The 22,278-nt window shown below is 41.5% G+C and overlaps 1 protein-coding gene across 6 annotated transcripts in view; it reads right to left on the bottom strand.

The window, feature by feature from the left end:
* Positions 1-22,278, bottom strand: part of LOC105479920 (neuropilin 1) — a 157,545-nt gene that overhangs the window by 22,352 nt on the left and 112,915 nt on the right. For 3 of the 6 annotated variants that reach the window (XM_011738246.2, XM_011738248.2, XM_071070232.1), the window contains exons 9-11: positions 14,048-14,379; positions 7,607-7,751; positions 3,356-3,460 (exon numbers count right to left, since the gene is read on the bottom strand). In XM_011738246.2, coding sequence (XP_011736548.2) covers positions 3,356-3,460; positions 7,607-7,751; positions 14,048-14,379 — 582 coding nt within the window. The remainder of the gene's footprint in view (positions 1-3,355; positions 3,461-7,606; positions 7,752-14,047; positions 14,380-22,278) is intronic. The other 3 variants (XM_011738249.2, XM_011738250.2, XM_011738247.2) reach the window with 2 other exon arrangements.

The following is a 22,278-nucleotide window of genomic DNA, read 5'->3' as shown; positions in this document are numbered from 1 at the left end:
TGTGAGCCACCATGCCCGGCCAAAATCTGTATTTTTGAAAGCTTCTCAGATGAGTCTTATAACCCACTGAGTTTGGGAAACAGTGGTTTGCTGTTTATTACATAGGTGCTTGAGAAAGCTGTTTCTCCTTATGTCTATCCATGATGCAGATTATGGTTGGAAGTAACCTGTTATATCCAGATACAGTATTGAACCAATTCAGGGTAAGTGAATGGGGTGGGCCCATGACTACTATGGAAAGTTCTGGAGGTGGTTACAGGGTGCCATAATTGTGCACTTCCCAATCATAAAATTCAATAAAGATTTGTGATGATCTTTATTCGGGCCAGGCCTATCTGGCAGTTCCCACAGATCAGAAATCATGTTACATTTCCATAGCATGAATCAGAGAGCCATAAAATTGTGCTCTTGGAATGGTCTTAAGGTTTCTAGGCTAATCAACTGCAGCACCAAGTCACGGTACCTCAGTTCTCCCAGCAAATATGCTGGATGTGTGGTCACATGTGTGCAAGGCCTCAACAAGGCAGGCACTAGGAAGAAGGAATTATATGTACTATGGGTTAAGAAGGTGAATCTATAATGGCAGAATTGGAGGGAGGCCAGAATACATTAGCATTCTGTTCCCCGTGGTCTTATAGGAGAAAGATTCAAGGTGAAAATTTGCTTTTTAAAACTGATATGCATAATCGGTTTTGCTATAGGTTGGGAAGCAAATTCCACTGTTGGGTATACACAGCTCCAACGTAAAATTTAGCTGTCTGGTGCCTTTGAGGCCAAGTGTATTATCTAATGATTTCCAAGGCATTTGCAAATGAGTAACTTCAGGGAAGCATCTTCACCTTGGCTAGGAGGTCTGGGAGAGCACATTCTACTCCTTTCCATGCATTTGGTAGAGTACACCTGGAATTCGGCGTGGTTTGTAAGTAACAAGCATTTCACTACAATATTTCTCCCCTCTAGATACAGGTAGGTCACCGCAGGAGAATAAATTAAATCAACACCTGTGCTAAGGAACAGACAACCCCTAAAGACAGCATTGATCCCAATTTCCATGTTCCACCTATCAGAGTTAAAGCAATAACGCTCTTGGTTTGGTTTCATCACAATAAACATCCAACGTTTGTAGTCCTGACAGCAAAGCCTGTGCCAGAATTAGCAAAAAGGATGCAAAATTGCTCGTGAGCATAGGAGATGTGTAGTTTCCATATAAAAAGGTGTCTGGGTTAGGTGAGGTTTTTGCCCCTTGCAAACAATGGCATGTGAGCACATCCATTTTCAGAAAAGAATAGCAAATAGTTTTGTAAAGTACAAAATGTTTTAAAAAGAAAAAGATTGCCTTCTTGCAATAAATGGATATGAAGCATGAAAATGTCTTCTAAAATGACTTCTTCTTGATGGAGGTGTGGGACAGGCCTTATCAACATCCTCAGCGGTTCTTAATATATGAGAGTATTTATAGAATTATTGAGACAAATGTGCTGATCTGGGAATAACTTTTTTTTGTCATGGTGATATGTAAAAAGAAAAAATCAGAATGAACTTTCTTCTATCTACCAAAGAAATAATTTGAACGCTGTAGGTAAAGCAAAACCTTACAGTTTTGAAAGGTTGTCAGTGTTTCCACTATAAATGACCCATTTTCTGTGGTTTGTAACTCGCTGCCATACACAATTTGCTCCAGGCTAACATACTCGCCCTATTTCATTCAAAGGCTTCAGTTTCAATTGATTCAGTCATGAACTAATGCAAAAATGAGAAGGCTGGTTGTTCTGATATGAGGAGTAAATCTGAGGCTTTGTTTCTAATCAATATTAACTGACCACTTTAGGGTTTATGAAGAAAAGAACCCCTTCCACAAGAGGGCAATTGAAAGGGTACACTGGGATCCTGCAATCATTCCTTTTTTATGAGAAATTTCACTATGGATGTGTGACAGGGTCTGTAAAAAGCCTGAGGTTTGTGGCAGAATGTTTATAGGCAACCCCGGGAAGCTTCCAGAGGACTTGGTTCATGGAATAGTACTCTGTTTTTTATATCAGCGGTTGAGTTTTCAACTTGAACTTGACATCTTACACAGAATATGCCTCTGCATTAATTAAACTAAGTTTTGTGGCTTGTGGCTGCTTGTATACAAGCATTCAAAAGTTCATAGCAATGTGACATTTATTGGCCATATGAATGTAAATGATTATTCTGGAAATTTGGAGAGAGACAGCTTTAGGGGGTGGGATTTAAATGTAAACCCAGTTTATAGTACCAAATTTCTGGGGTAGATTTTCAATTTTTTTTCTTTCTTTTACTCTTTATTTCATCTCAGAGTGCAGAGCTCTCTCGCTCCTTCAGAGGAGAGCTTTTGAAATAATTGGAAATGTACTGTAGGACATTTCCTTCCAGATTTTGCACGAATGCATTAGCCAATAACATGGCCCTATTATGAAGTTACATGGTAACGCCTTCAGTTTTGCCCATGGAAATTAATTATGTGGGCTCTCCGAGTCCCTTCTGGGTAAAAACGCAGACCTGCATTCAAAAGCTCACTTTTAATCTAAAATGAGAGTCAGATGCTATTGAAACTGCATTTTGACCCAGGGAGCAGTAAAAGTCCCACGATACCTTTTGCAACCACAGGGTGAAAACCCTAGTGCCTTGGCCAATTTCCAAATGGTGTAATCCCATTTCTCCACTTGCCTAATACTTCCTCTGCCATTCCAAGTGGAAGAGAAGGTCACTTCCTAGCTTTTAGGGTTTTAGGAGATTAGAGAGTAATACTCTAGATTAATTAGTGAGACATTCGGCACACAACATCGCTGATGTGTTTGCCGGCCGGTGGTGATGTGAAATAGCAACTAATTCTGCCTTTGTAAATGTTAATGTATAATGATTTGCCAAATCCCAACCTAAAAGCCGCACTTCAAATATAAGCCTAATTTTATCCATTCGTTGGATAAAGGATCCACTCAAAAAAACTTGTCCTTATTAGAAAATGAAAATAAACATTCTGAAGTGTGTGGTTATGTAGGGGCGGTGCACGTGTTATGAGGGGAGGGGGGCCTGAAAATAAGGATCAGTTTAGCACATTTAGCCATGGAGAAATTCTTATTCAGTTAAGATAATCCTAGCCTTCGGCTCTGAAAATGGCTCAAATTGTTGTTTCAAGTGGTTGTGGCTACTAAGAACAACTCGTCTATCCAGATGACACGATGAAATGAAGATGCACGTGTTCTGGCAAGGCAGCTTCTATTCCTGGGCAGCTCTTTGCCATGCGGAGTTATAAGCACACACACAGGCGTTAGCCGGTCCCAACTACGACACGAACTGAAATGGTACAGCAATGGGATGAAGATGGTTTCTGCACCTGTGAGCTGGAAGTCATCACCTGTTCCACTGTGGCAGTTGGCCTGGTCGTCATCACATTCATCCACCGGGTTCCCGTTGGGAGTGGTCGGTCCAGCTGTAGGGGCTGAAACAAGATCCAAGGATTATTATCTCACACCTTGGAAATGTATTCTCAAGCCTCTGGCTGTTGGATCTGCTAACGCTTATGCAGAAAACTTTAATCTGCGGTAAGAAGGCCAGGGGCATGGTTTGCCTCTCTTTCAGGAGCTAGATATGCTTGGATTCTGCAGAATGTACAATAGCAGAGCCTGCTTTGTTTCGGTATTTGATTCATATCTGCTGAGTAGAGTTGGCTGCCTTAGCATTTTATACGTTGTTATCTACATAAACATCCTTCTTCTGAAAAGCTCTTGAGTTCTCACTGGTTATTTATTCAGGACCCTGGAGTTGAGAACTTTGAAGATAGAGATTTTGCTTGAAATGTTTTCCCTTTCATTTTCGAGGTGTTAGAGCACTCACTTGTCATACATTCTTTTATATTCTTAGTACTGACTAAGTTTGCTAAGTTTATATTATAATTCTTCCCCGAAGGGAGTCAACATTCACATTTAATGCAATAGTGCTTTTTAAAACCAAACCAAACCAAACAAACAAAAAACACTGATTCCATTTCTCTTTAAGTAGCTTCTCAAACTGTGAGCCCTCTCTCCAGGGCAGGTGTGTGAGAGAAGTTGTCTCAGATATCCCGGGGTCATTTTACATGAACTCTCATAGGACTGCATTCCACTGTTCACAGGTATTCCTATATCTCTGAATTTGCAGTTGAAAGGTATCCAACATTAACCAAAGACTGCTTTTGAAGTCCTTTAAATTTCATTCAGCTCTTTTTTTTCAGCCTGTTACTCATTTTTGCAATCTGTTTAATATTTTACAGTTTTTGGCATTACATTTCACTTTATAAGACTTGAGATAATGGATAGTTCTCGTGATGTCTGAGAACCATACAAGATGTTGGTGGCTGGGGGCTGTTCTCTTCTGGCCAATAGGAATGTGTCAGTAACTGCTGCTTTCTCAGTAAAAATCTGACATTCTTTGAATGGTGCTGAAACACCAAGCAGAGTTATGGCACGTGGAGAAACAGAGCTAAGTTTCAGCTTCTTCAATGGCCCAAAGACACACACCAGTAATAACTAAGAAGTTACCATGTGCAAATAACATACATGCCATTCAGGCCTGCAATCCAGACTTTTTTGTAAAACACATACACCCGTATTCTGGCCTCTATGTATTGCTCTCATTGAATCAGTAGCATCTTCTCTGGCAAGCCAGACAGTTGTCTTTCTTCCTTAAGCTCTCCTTGCTCTTGATAATGTGCTACCTTTAAGTATTTAAAACTCTATTCATTTTGCTGATTTTTCTGCATTCATCAAGCTGTTTCTAAAGGAGGAGTTCCGCATTATAAATGGCCTGAGGTAGTGGCTAGCTAGATTCACTAGATTCAACGGAAAAAAAAGAGGAAGCGAATGATATGTATGTTCCAGTTTTACTATTTGAAAATATATTATCTTCTGGGGTTCTTTATCTCTTTTTTCTTTTTTTGATTTGGAGTTTCGCTCTTGTCACCCAGGCTGGAGTGCAATGGCGTGATCTCAGCTCACTGCAACCTCCGCTTCCCTGATTCAAGAGATTCTCCTGTCTCAGCCTCACGAGTAGCTGGGATTACAGACGTGAGCCACTGCACCCAGCCTGTGGTTCTTTATTTCTTAAATATAAGTGCTGGCACCTAGGACAGACACTCCTGGGAGGCTGGAGTGGACTGCATCTTTCTCCTGCATTCCCTTAGGTGTCTCCCCTAGAACAAGGCACAGAGTAGATATTTAATAAGGGCCTGTTACTGATTGAAGGGAGAAGAAAAGCATTTCTTTTCACCAATCATATCAAAAAGCTTCGACATTACTTTCCCCAGATGTTTGTTTCACATATGGCCCAAGGCAATGTCCTCACTTTTGTGAGTGCTTGGAAACATCTGTAGGCAAATCCCTTCACCGATCATTTCTACCTCACTACAGAAGTGACACTAGAGAGTGGAAGCTCTAACTTCCCAATGAGTCCTCCTTGCCTGCTGCCTAGACAGGGCTGATTTGTCAAGACAGGGGAATTGCAATAGAGAAGGAGTTTAATTCATGCGGAGACAACTGTATGGGAGATAGGGGTTCTATTATTGATTGGGGTTGAGGTTTTGAAGGATAATTTGGTGAGTAGGGGTTGAAAAGTGGCAGGTGCTCATTGGTCAGGTCTGAGATGAAATCACAGGGAGTTGAAGGTGTCCTCTTGTGCTGAGTCAATTTCTGGTGGGGACACAAGGCAGGATGAGCCAGTTGATTGATCTGGGTAGTGCCAGCTGATCCGTCAACTACAGGGTCTGCAAAATATCTGAAGCCCTGATCTTAGATTTTACAACAGTGACATTATCCCCAGGAGCAATTTGGGGAGGTTCAGAATCTTGCAGCCTCCAGGTGCATGACCCCTAAACCATAATTTCATTTTTTTCCCCTAAACCATAATTTCTAATTTTGTGGCTAATTCGTTAGCCTTGCAAAGGCAATCTAGTACCCAGGCAGGAAGGGGGTTTGTTTTGGGAAAGAGCTGTTATTGTCTTTGTTTCAAAGTTAAACCAGAAGTTCCTCCTAAAGTTAGTTTGGCCTACGCCCAGGAATGAACAAGGACAGCTTGGAGGTTAGAAGCAAGATGGAGTCAGTTAGGTCAGATCTCTTTCACTGTCATCACATTCTCCTTACAATTTTTGCAAGGGTGCTTTCAAAACTTCCAGCAGGCTATCTTTTCAACCCTCCATTCACTCCACCTCCTAAATCAGCATCGCCTTCCAGAATCCGGGCTACAGATTTCGCATCCTGAGAGCAGACTCCCTTTCCAGATGACCACGTTTCTCTGTGAATTGAACGAACGCATCTGCAGTGAATGGAGTCCACCCATCCCTTCTTTTTCTTGGCATCCTTTGCCAAAGTCCTGGCACATGGACATTCTTGGTCTGTGTTGATAGTGCCTGGATAATTTAGGTGTCTAGGGCATGACTACAGATATGGAAACAACCACACAGTAAAGAATGGGAGAAAATGGCCTGCTTTTAAATAAACACATTGAAAAAGTAGCTATGAATTATTCAGGAGTATGGTGATTGATAGCTGAAGATTCTGTCATGCACAAGTAAAGTTTTATGGTATTTAATGTGCTCAGGAATATAATTATATTTGGTAGCTTGAGACACAAATAATTGTAAAATTGCAAGAAGGTGACATTAAAACGCATTCTTCAAAACAACTGTGAGCATATATGCTCGGCTGATTAACATCTGGATGCCAACAATAGTCATTCTTGAAGCTAGGCTGGAGCAAGACCTCTATGGGGATAGAAAAACTGGTGTAGGTTACTCATTTATGTCCAAATCTAAGGCAGATGGGGATTCTAGTGCATACATATATTAAACGGTACAATAACCAACTCAAAACATTCATTTCATTCATTATGTGTTCAAAGAGAGTGCAGCCATGGGGTCGGCGTGTGGACTGAATTTGTACTTGATATGACCTTCATATAATAATCTAAGTGTAGGCAGTAACGTCACTCTACTTTCAGACACGTTGTCTCATGTAAAGTTCTGTTTCTCTGCAGCAGCCTAAGATATTCATCCAGGATAATGTCTTGGTGTCTTAGTCTGTCAAAGGCTGCTTTCTGTTTCTATGTGCTGGTAATCAACACTGCAGATAGAAACTGGATCAGATATCGACCTCTAAATAATATTTAAAGGCAAAAGTGGTTGCCAGGGGTTGAGGGAAGTTGCCTGCTTACTGGGTAAGGGGTTTTCCTCTGGAGTGATGGAAATATTTTGGAACTAGAAAGAGGGGAGTTGGTACAACTGAATTGTAAATGTGCTAAATGCCACCGAGTTGTAGTGAATTTTATGTTATGTGAATTTCAACTCTATTAATTATCTCTCTTTTTTTTTAAGTAAAGAGAGACAATCTCACATAATCCAAGGAGAGTCAAACAACCCAAGACAAAAGTAGGACTGTGAAGGTGCTGCCTTGTGACATGTGTCAGAGCTTTGAGCCTCACTGATGGGCGGGCACTGAGATATGGGGCCTCCCAAGGGAAAAGGGTAGGCAATTTGCAAAGGCGCCATCAGGGGCCTAAATGCATGGAAGAGGAAATTTAAAAAGGAATGAGAATTAACTCTGGAGATCATAATTACCTTCCACTTCACAGCCCAGCAGCTCCATTCGGAGCCCCAGTCCGCCATGAGTGGCTCTCTCGGGGTAGATCCTGATGAATCGCGTGGAGAGAGCTGGAAAAGTCCGCAGCTCAGGTGTGTCATAGTTGTTGTTGCCCTCAAAAGACTGTGAAGCATGAAAAACACAGGGCATTAAGAAAAAAAAAAGTGCTCCCCTTTAGCAACTGTTTCTTCCCTCCACCAGGACTCTGAATAGGGCAGAGGAAAAGGCTTCATTCTACCACTTTGTAAATGGTGGACATCTCTTTCATAAATGAGAAAGGAAACAACAATGAAAGCTTCTCTAAGAAGTGACAGATGGCATTTGTTTATTTATTCATTATTATTATTTTTTGAGATGGAGTCTCACTCTGTTGCCCAGGGTGGAGTGCAATGGTGCAATTGCACCTCTCTTCAGTCTCACCCTCCCTGGGCTCAGTGATCCTCCCACCTCAGCCTCCTGAGTAGCTGGGACTACAGGCACCCACCACCATGCCTAGCTCACTTTTGTATTTTTTGCAGAGATGGGGTTTCACCATGTTGCCCAGGCTGGTCTTAAACTTAGGGGCTCAAGTGATCCGCTTGCCTCAGTCTCCCAAAGTGCTGGGATTACAGGCGTGCGCCACCATGCCCAGCTAATTTTTTGTGGAGACAGGGTGTCACCATGTTGCCCAGGCTGGTCTCAAACTCCTGGCTGCAAGAGATTCTCCTGGCTTGGCCTCTCCAAGTGCTGGGATTACAGGTGTGAGCCACTGCTCCTGGCATGAGTTGGCATCTCTTTTGAAGTGTGTTCCTAGCTTGAAGTCCCTGTGACAGTTTTCAGGAGCTTGGCCACCCACTGCCAGTGCTGCTACTGACTTAGTTTCCTTTTCACATGCCCAGATAGATCAAAATCCTTTCTGGAATTCTGAGAAGATGGAGCAACGACTAGCCCTGTTTTCCTTTTCAAGAAATGGATGAGCCTACTTGTGTCCTCTTCTCCAGCATAATTCTTAATCCCATTCCAAATGGGAGAAGGCAGAGGGGGAGGAGGAAAAGAAAATTGTCTCATCATAAGGAATGTCCCTTTAGATATCAAACATTGCATGACGTTTGATAGAGTAAGACATTGTTCTAACTGCTTAAAATCTATGTACTCATTTAATCCTCAGAACAACTCATTTTGTCATCTTCCTATAATATTGAAAAACCATAAAAGTTTCTCAGTTGTTTCTATAGAACCTAATCTATGATTCCTAACACACCTTTCCACTGAAAAAAATCTCTAACGTGAAAAAGAAAACTGATAAAATGGTCCATTTAAGAGCAGCACTTTTTTTTTTTTTCTTGAGACAGAGTCTCGCCCTGTCACCCAGGCTGGAGTGCAGTGGCATGATCTTGACTCTCTGCAACCTGCGCCTCTCGTGCGCAAGTGATTCTCCTGTCTCAGCCTCCCAAGTAGCTGGGATTGCAGGTGCACACCAATATGTCCAACTAATTTTTGTATTTTTAGTAGAGATGGGGTTTCACCATGTTGGCCAAGCTGGTCTTGAACTCCTGACCTCAAGTGATCTGCCTGCCTTGGCCTCCCAAAGTACTGGGATTATAGGCATGAACCACCATGCCTGGCCACGTATTTTTTAACTATTCAGAGATTTTAAAAACATGTTACATTTAATTTTCCAAATGAAGGTAAATTCTCCATGAGGTAAATTCTATATTATGGTCCTTTTACAGACAAGGAAACTGAGGCACAGAGTTGTCAAGTCATTGGCCCATGGCCATACACACAGCAAGTGGCAGAGCCAGGACTCAAATCTAGGTGGTCTTAACTGGCGCCCTTAACCACACCACGATGATGCCTCTGCCCTTACAAACCATCTAGTCCAGTCTCTTCATTTATTTATTTATTTTTTTAGAGACGGAGTCTCGCTCTGTCACCAAGGTTGGAGTGCAGTGGTGCGATCTCAGCTCACTGCAACCTCTGCCTCCAGCTCACTGCCTCTGCCTCACTGTAACCTTGAAGATAACCTTCAAGCAATTATCTTGCCTCAGCCTCCAGAGTAGCTGGGATTACAGGCACCCGCCACCATGCCTGGCTAATTGTTGTATTTTAAGTAGAGACAGGGTTTCACCATGTTGGCCAGGCTGGTCTTGAACTCCTGACCTCAGGTGATATGCCCACCTCAGCCTCCCAAAGTGCTGGGATTACAGATGTGAGCCACCGAGCCGGCCCAGTCTCCTGATTTTAATAGGTGAAAACACCATGGTCCAAGAAACATCTATGCCCAAGGCCACACATTTAGTTTCATTAATTTGTCTTTAATCTGATGCAAATTGGACTAGTAGACCTGGTAGATCAGATGGAGTGGCTGGCCGGCCCCAGGCCATGCCAGTCAGGAGTAGAGCCATGCCCAGTAGCTGTGTCAGGACATCAAAAACCAGCCTAATATGTGCTTGTTCGGTGGTGGAAATGTCATAACAAAACAGTGGAGGCATGTCAGTGAAGACAGATTGGGTAGGTTGCAACAGAATCAGCGGGTTTCTGAGTTCTAGAAGTAAATTAATTGGCCTTTTCCAACTCAGAAAAGCCTCTAGGAGTTTAAAAATGCATTGCTAATATAGGCCCGCCTCTTCCAATTAAAATTGCTTTCTTTTTTTTTTTTTTATCAAAAGTAAATTCACTATCGGGGTTCTGCACTCTTTATAGAACTGCAATTGCTGCCAGTAATTGAGACTCTGACACATATTATTGTTAGGCCCAATTAAGTTGTTGTCAGTAAGATACTAATTATAATGAAAATACCATTACTACATATGCAAGTTCTGTCTATGTTAACATACCTCCAAAGAGCATAGGAGAAAAGCATTTATATCTATGGAATCCCAGGCTCATCTCTTCATTTTAACTTGAGCAAAGAATTAGCACAATGTAAATACATTATAAAAGCTGTCAGTGCTGAGCTGGGAAGAATATTAGTAATGAAAACCCATATGGAGCTAGGCTAACTGATATAATAAACTTACTTATGAATTCTTTGTGTTCTGTTGCTAATTATGTTTTAGAAGATGAGGACTTAGGGTGTTTGGACCTTCTCTCTGTTGCTAAAAAGTCTAGTTAATGCAAAGATTCTGATATAGCTTGCCCATTACACACTATTTTTGGGGTAGAGAGTGAGGAAAGGGCATTGAAAATTTAAATCCATCCAAGTGCTGTGGATTTCACAAAACAGAGTGCTCATTTTACTTTTACATAAAAGGTACTTGGCATCTTAAGAGGTAGCCTTCACTTGTAAAATTAAATATAGCATGTTTTAAAAATCTTCATATAATTAAAAACCATGTGCCACTCTAAAATGGAAGATTTTCACCCGTTTCTTTTTTTGTCTTAGAGATTTTATTTCACTGGAAGGGTGGGTTAAGGAATCATAGATTAGGCTGTATATAAACAACGAAGAAGTTTTTATGGTTTTCAATATCATAGGAAGATGATAATGATGGATAGAATCATATTTTAGAAATAAACCCCAACACGTTCAACCAATCTTGAATTGAGTGTTTTGTGAAAGTTGAAAGATGTATGTTGGCTTCTCATGGAATTCAGTGCTGGATTTACTACAGAAGAGTGATAGCTTTAGATCTGGTTGCAGACGCATGAATTATATAGAGACAGGGAAGCACGTGATGCACCCTATCAAAAGCATATGGTGACTTGTTTTCTTTCTCTCTCAGAGCCCTAGTGTTGAAGAACATGTCACACCAGCACACGCCGCCGTCGCCAGCAGCAGGAAGTTGTTGATATGCAGCATATTCACACTTTCTGATGCAGTCAGAGCTCACTGCTTCTCAGAAAAGATCCACTCAGAAGGGAACTCCAGTTTCTGATTTTTTTTTTTTTTTTTTTTTTTTTTGCTTTTTCTTCCCCCCAAACAAGGCACAAAAGGGGAAAATGAACTGGAGACAAGAAAAAAGGTAGCTGCACAGAGAGATAAATATAACACTGAAAATATTTTAGAAACCACAAGTTCAGGAAGGGAGAGATGGGAGAGAGATTCAGATATTTCTGATGGCACCCAGCCCTGTCAGTGGCCTGCTGTGCTAGTGGTAGCCGGCAGTTTCCTTGGAGGGTTCACATCTGGAGGGAGTGGGAGCTGGTGACACAGCCTGGCTTCTTTGCTGCCTGCAATGCCTCTGGCCTGAGTCACTATATTAAGCCAAATTCCCACACTTGCTTAGAGAGGGAGTGAGGATAATAGTCCCTTCAATAAGCTAAAATCTGTTTTTCACAAGAGGAGTAGGTCGTGGCCAAAGAAGGGATGGAAAGGCTAAGACCAAAAGGTCAGTTGTGTTGGTATGAGAAATATCATTGCTGAATATAATTCCCACACTGCACACAGAACTTAAACTGCTGGTTGTCTGTAGGTTGGTCCATATTTGAATCCTAAACCAGCTTCTGGGCCACCCAGCACACTCCAGGGTATCCTTTCCAAGTTGCTGTTGTATGCTGGCAAATAAATTTAGCCATCACTCTGAGTAAAATATAATGACTGAGGTTGATCTGTTTGGTTGAAAAAAATTATACCGTGCATTTTGGTGAATGTTGGAATATTTTTGTGTTGAGATTTCCTTTTCTTTTCACTGGATTATCAAAAGCCTACTGAATCTTAAAAGGGTTCAGTGTGTAAAGAAATATACTTAAAGCCCGGCACGGTGACTCACGCCTGTAATCTCAGCACTTTGGGAGGCCGAGGTGGGCGGATCATGAGGTCAGGAGATTGAGATCATCCTGACTAACATGGTGAAACCCTGTCTCTACTAAAAATACAAAAAATTAGCTGGTGTGGTGGCAGGCACCTGTAATCCCAGCTACTCGGAAGGCTGAGGCAGGAGAATGACTTGAACCCAGGAGGCGCAGCTTGCAGTGAGCCGAGATTGTGCCACTGCACTCCAGCCTGGGCAACAGAGCGAGACTCCATTTCAAAAAAAAAAGAAATATACTTAAGCATTATTCACAATAGCTAAAGGTGGCAGCAACTCAACTATCCATCAGTGGGTGAATGGATAAACAAAGTGTGGTATAAACAGACAATGAATATTATCCAACCTTGTGAAGGATGGAAATTCTGACACAATGCTACAACACCGATGGCCCGTGAAGACATTATCCTAAGTGACATAAAGCAATCACAAAAAGACAAATACAGTTTGAGGTCCCTAAAATGGTTTGAATTCACAGAGACAGAAAGTGGAGGTGGTCACCAGAGACTGGGGGCAGGGTGACTGGGAGTTGTTGCTTAATGGGTGTAGAATTTCAGTTTTGCAAGATGAGAAAGTTCTAGAGATTGGTTGCACAATATACACACACTTAACACTGTTGAACTGCACACTAAAAAGGTTAAGATGGGAAATTGTATATTATGTGTATTTTATCACAATTAATTAATTTTTTTTTTTTTTTTTTTTTTTTTGAGACAGAGTCTTACTCTGTCACCCAGGCTAGAGTGTGGTGGTGCGCTCTTGGCTCACTGAAACCTCCGCCTCCCGGGTTTAAGCAATTCTCCTGCTTCAGCCTCCAGAATCGCTAGGACTACAGGCACATGCTGCCACACCCTGCTAATTTCTTGTATTTTAGTAGAGACGGGGCTTCACTGTGCTGTCCAGGCTGGTCTCGACCTCCTGAGCTCAGACAATGAGCCTGACTCAGCCTCCCAAAGTGCTGGGATTACAGGCGTGAACCACCACGCCCGCGCCTGGCCCATAATTAAAATGTATATCAAAAAACAAAACACTTAAACTACAGGTAGGTGAGAGATAGGGGAAGGGCAGACCCAAATGACTGAGTGGTGTCTGCAAGGGGTTCTGAGCACTGGCTGGATAGCTGCTGTCAGCCCCGGGCTTCCCTGTCTCCTGTCTGCCTGTTGAGCTGTCCCTCCTTCCCTCCAGGCAGGGAATGGGACCAGCAATGCAATTCTTTTGCATGTGATCTCAGACATCGCTTTTCATGCCATATTCCAGTCTTCCTAGAATCAAGGGTCTTACTGACCCCATGACACACCTCCTATGATGTCCTGGCTGGAAGGAAATAAGAAGAAGCCCTTCACTTTGGAAGATCGAGATGGGCAGATCACCTGGTCGGGAGTTCGAGACCAACCTGACCAACTTGGGGAAACCTTGTCTATACTAAAAATACAAAAAATTAGCCTGGTGTGGTGGCGCATGCCTGTAACCCCAGCTACTCAGGAGGCTGAGGCAGGAGAATCACTTGAACCCGGGAGGCAGAGGGTGCAATGAGCTGAGATCGCGCCATTGCACTCCAGCCTGGGCAACAAGAGCGAAAACTCCGTCTCAAAAAAAAAAAAAAGCCCTTCCTCAGGAGAATGCCAGAGGCCCTTGATGGAAGTTAAGGACGCAAGGGACGACTTCCTGCCAGTCCCCAGCCCTCACCTTTGCCTTGCGTTTGCTGTCGTCCATGATCATCTTCCAGTCGGAGCCGTTGTTGCTGTACCCGATCTTGAACTTCCTCATGAATACCTTGTTCTCTCGGTGCTTCCCACCCTGAATGATGATGCCCCTCACGATCTTCTCCTCCCCCAGGTCTATTTGGAGCCACTCATTGACGTAGGAATGAGGTGCGGGTGGCAGTGCCCAGCCGGAGCGACTGGTTACCAGGCGGATGTTTTCAGGCATCCAGTTTCTGTCCCCTTGGTTGGATGATGTGATCTGGGAGTCAGAAATAAGTCCAGACACCATACCCAACATTCCGGAGCAAGGATAATCTGGGAGGTGAAATGAAATAGATAATGTAAAATGATTTTCTGGGCGACTCCATGCTAAGAAAGAAAATACAACATATGGAATAAAGACATGACTTGGTACCCAATCATACGCAATTTTCAGTCTCTGGATTATTTTACAGTAACTCTTCCCTCCCTCAAACTTTCCTCCTGCGCTGTCAGAATTCCTATCTCTACACTCACATCCCAGTAAGGCAAATCTTCAATAAAAGATACATTCCCCCCGCTATGAGGTCTTCTAAGTTTAGTATTCATATTTCAATCTCTTTGGTATCCAGAATTTATCCCTGGATCAAGTACTGGCCCTGCTTCAGAGAAGTTCATAGTTTATGATGGATTGGAGATGTGCATAGAAGTTATTCCAACAGCAGGAAAGTTGCTAAAACGAAGGTAAAGAGACAGTGATGCAGAGGTAAAGAGAAGAAATGCATGACTTAGCCTGCAGGGGTAAGAGAGGACCTCCCAGGGCAGGTGACGTTTGAATTGAGTGTGGAAGAATAGTGACCACGATCCCCCGCAACCCTTCCCCCCACCCCTATTTCTAATTGCATTGGGGACTTTCCACAAGAATGTCTCATCGTCATCTCAAATGTACCATCAGCAGACTAAGACAGTCCTTTCCCTGGATACTGCACCCTTTCACTGAACCCTGTCTTTTAATTGGTGGCATCACTAATCATCCAGTTCCTGGCTAGTCATCTTGTCATTTCCGTTTGGCTGCCAAATCCTGTTGTGTTTTTGTTAAGTAAAAGAAAGCAACAAAACCCTTGTCGCCTCCTTCCTTTCTTCTGGATTTATCCTGATCAGAGCGCTCTGGCCAGGGTGCTACATGAGCTCTTGGTTGGCCTCCCAGACCCCACTCTGAATCTCCACTACACCAACTGCTATCTAACTTTTCAGAAAATGTTGTTTTAACCATGTCATTCTCATCCTCAAAAATCTCCACTGCTAAGTGAAAGAAGCCCGACACAAAGAGGACAAATATGGTCTGATTCCATGGATATGAGTAGCCTATCACTAGATCAGTCAGATTCATAGAGACAGAAAGCAAAATGGTGGTTGCCAGGGCTTGGGGGAAACGGAGATTGGGAGAGTTAATGTTTCATGGGTGCAGAGTTTCAGTCTGAGATGATTATAAAATTCTGGAAATAAGGTGATGCTTGCACAGCAATGTGACTGTACTTAATGCCACAGAATTGTACACTTAAAAATGTACAATGATAAAATGAAAATGGTTAAAAGTGGTTGAAAATTGTTAAAGCAGTACATTTTATGTTATGTATATTTTACCCCATGATATAAAAGAGAAATCTTTTGAAAATGTGCCATGGTTTTCCATTACTGATGGGAAGATATCAAAACTCGATCTGGTGTTCAAGACCCTCATTTTGATTTCATCCCATTTGCCTAATTTGATTTTCTATTACTGACAATACATCTCAGTTAACCAATTCTCTTCTCATACAGTATAGACGTTATCCTCATCATTGCCTTTGCTCAAAACCCAGCTTAAGACTCAAAAAAGCTTTTCAAGCTACTCCAGCATTTATTCTGAGCTCTCCCATCTCAGAAATATGATGTAAGTAGCACAGAGCTCAGCATTCCACTGCTCTCTAAGGCTGCAAGATTGTTAGTGATATACCCACAGCAAGACTGTAAGATCTTTGAAGGCAACGAACAGCACCATAGACCTTTTTATGTCTTCTAAAGCAGCCCAAGTAGCTTCTGAGCACAAGGAGAGCATCAGTCATTGATGAATTCAACGATGGCTTAATGACAAAACGTCCAACACTTCAATTATTTTCCTTTATAAACTGTATGTCCCAATCAAGAACATGTGCAGGAATGATAACCTATTTTTCTTTGAAGCAACTCAATTCTGCATAATGTAATAAAAAGTTAGCCTAAAAATATAACTACCCCTAAGTGAGAGGCAAACATCTAATGCAATTAAACTAAGTCCATGTTATCAGCTGAAGCTTAAGAATTAATTACTCAGATACTTTCCACAAGAGTTCTATGGTCCAAATCACGTCATTTCTTTACTCAGACATTCACTGCCTTCTTGTCTAGAAATTATGCATGTCATTTTCAATCAGGCATGCAGGCCTTCCATATCATGTCCTTGCAAGGCCTCTCTCCCCATTCACTCCTTTAACCGGTGCCAATTGACATGAAGAACTTCCTTCCTTCTGGGAGTCTGGAGGCTTTCTTTCTATTCCCTCAGCAAGGAATTCTCCATCATCTTACACTTTCCATGATCTGAACTGCTTAAAATCCTGACCTGTTTTCGAATGCCACATCACTTACTCGGTTTTTCTGTTCTCCGTAACCAGACACAGTTTTCCATTTCTGGGCCTCTTCACACCACTTTATTTGCATGTCCCTTTTTTCTTTTTTTTTTTTTTTTGAGACGGAGTCTCACTATGTCGCCCAGGCTGGAGTGCGTGGGGTGATCTCAGCTCACTGCAAGCTCCGCCTCCCGGATTCACGCCATTCTCCTGCCTCAGCCTCCCAAGTAGCTGGGACTACAGGCACCTGTCACTATGAATGGCTAATTTTTGGTATTTTTAGTAGAGAAGGGGTTTCACCATGTTAGCTAGGATGGTCTTGATCTCCTGACCTCGTGAAGCCTGTCTTGGCCTCCCAGAGTGCTGGGATTACAGGTATGAGCCACCGTGCCTGGGCCCCCCCAGCCTTTTTTTTTTTTTAAGAGACAGGGTCTCACTCTGTCACCCAGGCTGGAGTGGAGTGGTATGATCATGGCTTACTGCAGCCTTGAACCCTTGGCCTCAAGCAATCCTCCCACCTCAGCCTCCTGAGTAGCTAGGACTACATGCAGATGCTACCATGATTGGCTAATTTTTTATTTTTTTGGTCTTGCTATTTTTCCAAGGCTGCTCTCAAAACTACTGGGCTCAAAAGATCTTTTGCCTCCCAAATACTGTGGTCCCAGGTTTGAGCCACCACACCCGGCCCTCAAACGCTGATGAGCACATTTAGTTCTTTGGAATGCTGCTCTCTGCCTCCCCAGATTTTAACTTCTTTGAGGACATGAACTAAGTCATATTTTTCTGTTTTCTATGACTCTTCATGCCCTGTTTTATACATAGTATTTGCTCAACAAATATTTGTTGAATGAATCAACTTAATACAATAAAAGGCAGCTGTCATTTTCCCAAGTGCCCTTTCCTGTAATTCAACCACAGTATTTGCTCCAGGCTGGGATCTGGAAACCAAGAATATACTCAGTCGGGATTAAAAAAAGATTTACAAAAACAATTTTACTAAGGGACTATGAAACTATAGTGTTAAAAATAGAGTGCCATTTTTTTGGCCACGGTGTTCATACCTGCCTGATTCCAAACAAGCTTTTAGAAAGGCAATGTTTAGCTGGTAATGGGGACCAGATGTTACCATTTGGAGGAAAACATAATTAACTTGAATACTGTAAGGAGAGCAGAACCGTCACCAGATTAATGCCCTTTTTCTCAAGCAGACTCAGCTGGGGCATAGTTTCTGTATTAACAGACTTAGTGATGTCCTGCCCCCATTTAGCCAACATATCCATGGTGCAAAGTGAGACTTACTCCTTCCATATGGCTGCCTCATTAAAACAAAACAAAAAAAAAAATGAAGAGGCAACTTGATTTACCTTTGACTGAAAACTATTTGACTCACTTTTAACAATAATTTGGAGAAAAATTACATTAACAATTAATTCAAGGTTTGAATGAGATGATAGTGTTTAACTCTGTCCCTTCATAACAGGCTGGTACAGGTCAGCCTGGTACAGGTCAAACCCTTTGGAAATAGTGTTGCAAGATTTAGCAAGCAAACAACAAAGCAAGAAACAAGATGCCCAGTGAAATTAGAATTCAGAGAAATAATGAATGATTTTTTAGTATACGTATGTCTCAAATATTGCATGGGACATACTTATTCTGAAAAATTATGTCGTGTTTGTCTGCATCAAATTTAACTGGACATTTTGTATTTCACTTGGCAACCTTGTTGGGAAAGCTTAAGACCACTTCATGATGGAAGGGAGAAATTAGTTTTGTAATGGAGGATTGAGGTGGTTATTTTCAGTGATATTATTTTACAGTAAATCTCTGTACTCAGCTTTAATGGAAAAACTGAGGTATACTGGTAAATCAAATATCCAGTTAACCAATTTCCAAATAATGAGAAAGTAATAACTGCATTCGATGGGAGACCCTGAATGAGCATAATTTAATCTTTCCTTGATGACTCAGAAAGTACCTCTGGATATTATGGTGTCTGAGATCATCATTGTGAATTCTGATTGACTTAGGAGCACATGAATATGTGTTGAAGTGCCGGGTAACAGACTTCTGGTTAATAACAGAAGACAGCAGAGTTCACAGTGTGTTAAGCAGGCATCGTCCAACGTGATTTTCATCAATTTCCACCTCTGCCAAAATGATGAAGCCTACTTTGTCAAAATAATGAAAATGCCTTTCATCAATCACCTATAAAGCAGGATGGTTTGTTCCAATCTTATTTTCTTTATATCTCTATATGGTGACAAACTGAAGTTTCCAGGATTACTATATTTCCTTTTTCTTTCTTTCTTTTTTTTTTTTTTTAGATGGAGTCTTACTCTGTTGCCCAGGCTGGAGTGCAGTGGCCAGTGGCATGATCTCGGCTCACTGCAAGCTCCGCCTCCTGGGTTCACACCATTCTCCTGCCTCATCCTCCTAAGTAGCTGAGACTGCAGGTGCCCACCACTGGACCTGGCTAATTTTTTATATTTTTAGTACAGATGGGATTTCACTGTGTTAGCCAGGATGGTCTCGATCTCTTGACCTCGTGATCCGCCCACCTCGGCACTCGGCATGAGCCACAGTGCCCAGCCCAGGATTACTATATTTCTAAAAAATAATTTCTGAATCAAAAAATTAGGGTGAAACTTGGGGCTCTAGTGGCTTTGGAAGCCAAGTGATGTGTTCAAGCAGTAACTTTTGATTAGGTAGGCTTAAACAAAATCCAGATTGAATTATGACTACTCGACAGGGTGAAACTTTGAGGTCCGGCCATTTGTTTCTCAGAAGGTTTGGATAGAACTGCACTTCATTCATTCAAAAGTAACCACCAAACATTTGTTATGTTCCAGGCATACAGGACACAACAGAAAATGAGGCAAACAGGTCCCCTGCTCTCCTGGACCATCTAGTCCAGCAGGGATACTGTAGTCCTCCTTTCATTAATCTCCACTCAAGGGGACTGTAGCCTCAAGAAAATGAAGATTATCTGCTTCTGATAATCAAGAAGAAAAAGTTGAAATTACTGTCTTATTAGAAGCTCTGCTTGCCGGGGCATATGCTAGGTTCAATGTATTGAGTGCCGTGTACTATTTTAATCTAACGGATACCATTTAGTGAGCACTTACTTTAAGCCCGGGGTGTTCCAAATTTTCTTTCATTTACTCCTCATTATAGTTGCATTAAGGTGAACCTCACAGACCAGAAAATGGAGATCAGAGTGAGTCTCAGTGTCTTACCCATGGTCGGTCACACATACACTAAGTGGACAGTCCATAGTCAAGCCTGGACATGTCTGCCTAGCTTCTGTCCATGTGACTATCATTGCAATGTGTTAGCCTCTCCAAAAACCTGCCTGTAGCAATTATTTGGAGACTAGAGCCATTTTACTAGAGAGAAACTATTTAAAAGTATAGTGGAGACTATGATTAAGAGACTAGCACTGGGAACTGAAAGGAAGCACCTTATTTGAAAAACGGCTACTTAATTATGTATGAAAATATTAGGATATGCTATTTTAGACATCTAAATTTACATAACTAGATCATTTAACTATTTTTAAAAATTGAACAAATTATTTACCTTCTTTGCTCACATTCCTAGAATTACCTCTCAGGGAAATCCTTGTGAAAATTAAAAAGGACAATTTAGGTATTAAAAAAAATTCTATTCAACTAAAAGGATATGACATAAATCTCTAAGAGCCTGGAAATTCAGAGTTTTGGCTAACATGTTTGGAGTCTTTATGAAGTTTACCTCATTTTTTAAAATACAATGACATGAGATAAGGTTGAAGAAATGGGCCAGAAAATTCCACCCAAACCTCGAATAGCCTTATTTCTACAAATTTATGAATAACAGCACAAATTTGTCATGCTCTGAAAATGACCTAGAACTTTCTGTCATCTAACTGCTGATCGAAAATAAAGCCAAGGTTATATCTAACTTTTCAATGTCCTTTCTTCTTTCAAACCCCTCTCCACTCAATTCCTGCCTCGAAGGCCTTGAACTTTCTAAGTCTTAGGTCCTAAAATAATAAACAAGTCCATCTACGGGGTGGAAATAAATAAATTTTTTATTAAAAAATCCGATGTTGGTTTTTACTTTCCAAACTGAACTCTACTATCAACAAGTGTAGTTTTTCCTGTTCATTAGCTCTTCTCAAAATTGCTTGTAATTTCATGGAACATTGCCAAAGTGATTTTTTTTTCCTTCCAAAGTCAGTATTCTTCTCGTCTAAAAATAATTAAACTAAAAAGGATAAACATAAAAATGGAATAAAAAATTAAATACCCTAAATACATATATAACATAATATTAAAAGGTAGTTCAAAGACTTTTAGACATTGTTTGCTTTTAATTACTTTTTAGTGAGTGGGTCAACTGATTCTGCCTTTGAACTTTCAAGCTTACCATGAAGATCACATTGTACTGGTATTTTTTGGTGCCGGTGGTTGTTTCAATGAAAGTTTGGCGATGTATTTACTAAAATGGAAAGGAATTCTAATATGACTGCTATATACTGCAGAATATAACATAGTCATGCAAGAAAATAAATGGACAGGCAGAGCGCGGTGGCTCATGCCTGTAATCCCAGCACTTTGGGGGCCTGAGGCAGGTGGATCACCTGAGGTCAGGAGTTCAAGACCAGACTGGCCAACATGATGAAACCCCGTCTCTACTAAAAATACAAAAATTAGCCAGGTGTGGTGGTGTGAACCTGTAGTAGTACCAGCTACTGTAGTAGTACCAGGAAGCTGAAGCAGGAGAATTGCTGGAACCTGGGAGGTGGAGGGTGCCGTGAGCCAAGATCACATCACTGCACTCCAGCTTGGGTGACAGAGTGAGACTCGGTCTCAAAAAACTAAATAAAATAAATAAATAAATAAATAAATAAATAGACATAGCTGGCCAGGAGCAATAGCTCACACCTGTAATCTCAGCACTTTGGGAGGCCGAGGTGGGAGGATAGCTTGAGCCCAGGAATTTGAGACAAGCCCAAGCAACATAGGGGTTACAATTAGTTGTCTATACTGGTGCCCTCATGTTCTCCCACATGTATTTAAGAGGCTGAGGTAGGACCATCGCTTGAACCTGGAAGGTTGAGGGTGCAGTGAGCTATGATCATGCCACTGCACTGCAGCCTGAATGACAGAGTAAGACCCTGTTTCAAAATAAAGAAACAAAGAAATAAATAAAACTGCTGGAGAATGTTTCATGCAACAGTTAGTTACTATAAATCTACTAAGTAGTAGTCAGTATCCAGGAAGCAGAGATGAAAGGCATGATACTTGCCTTCATGCAGCTTACAGTCTAGTGGAAAAGGTACCAGTAAACAAATACCTACCACATGCTAGGCTGTGCTATGTGCTTTATATCCATTATCTAATGATAATGCATCAAAGCATCATCACAACTAGGCTGTATGATGTAAATAATTATGACTATTTCCCAGGTGAGATAACTAAAGCTTTGAAAGGTAAGTATATTGACCAAAACAATCTGCTAGTGAGTAGTAAGGCAGAAATTGAACTTGGATTTGTCTAAATCCAAAGTAGATGCTTTTATTATCAAATAAAAATTATTGCATTTA

The sequence above is a fragment of the Macaca nemestrina genome, chromosome 9 (genome assembly GCF_043159975.1).
Source record: "Macaca nemestrina isolate mMacNem1 chromosome 9, mMacNem.hap1, whole genome shotgun sequence".
NCBI classification, from domain to species: domain Eukaryota; kingdom Metazoa; phylum Chordata; class Mammalia; order Primates; family Cercopithecidae; genus Macaca; species Macaca nemestrina.
This window is presented reverse-complemented; position numbering and strand designations above follow the sequence as displayed.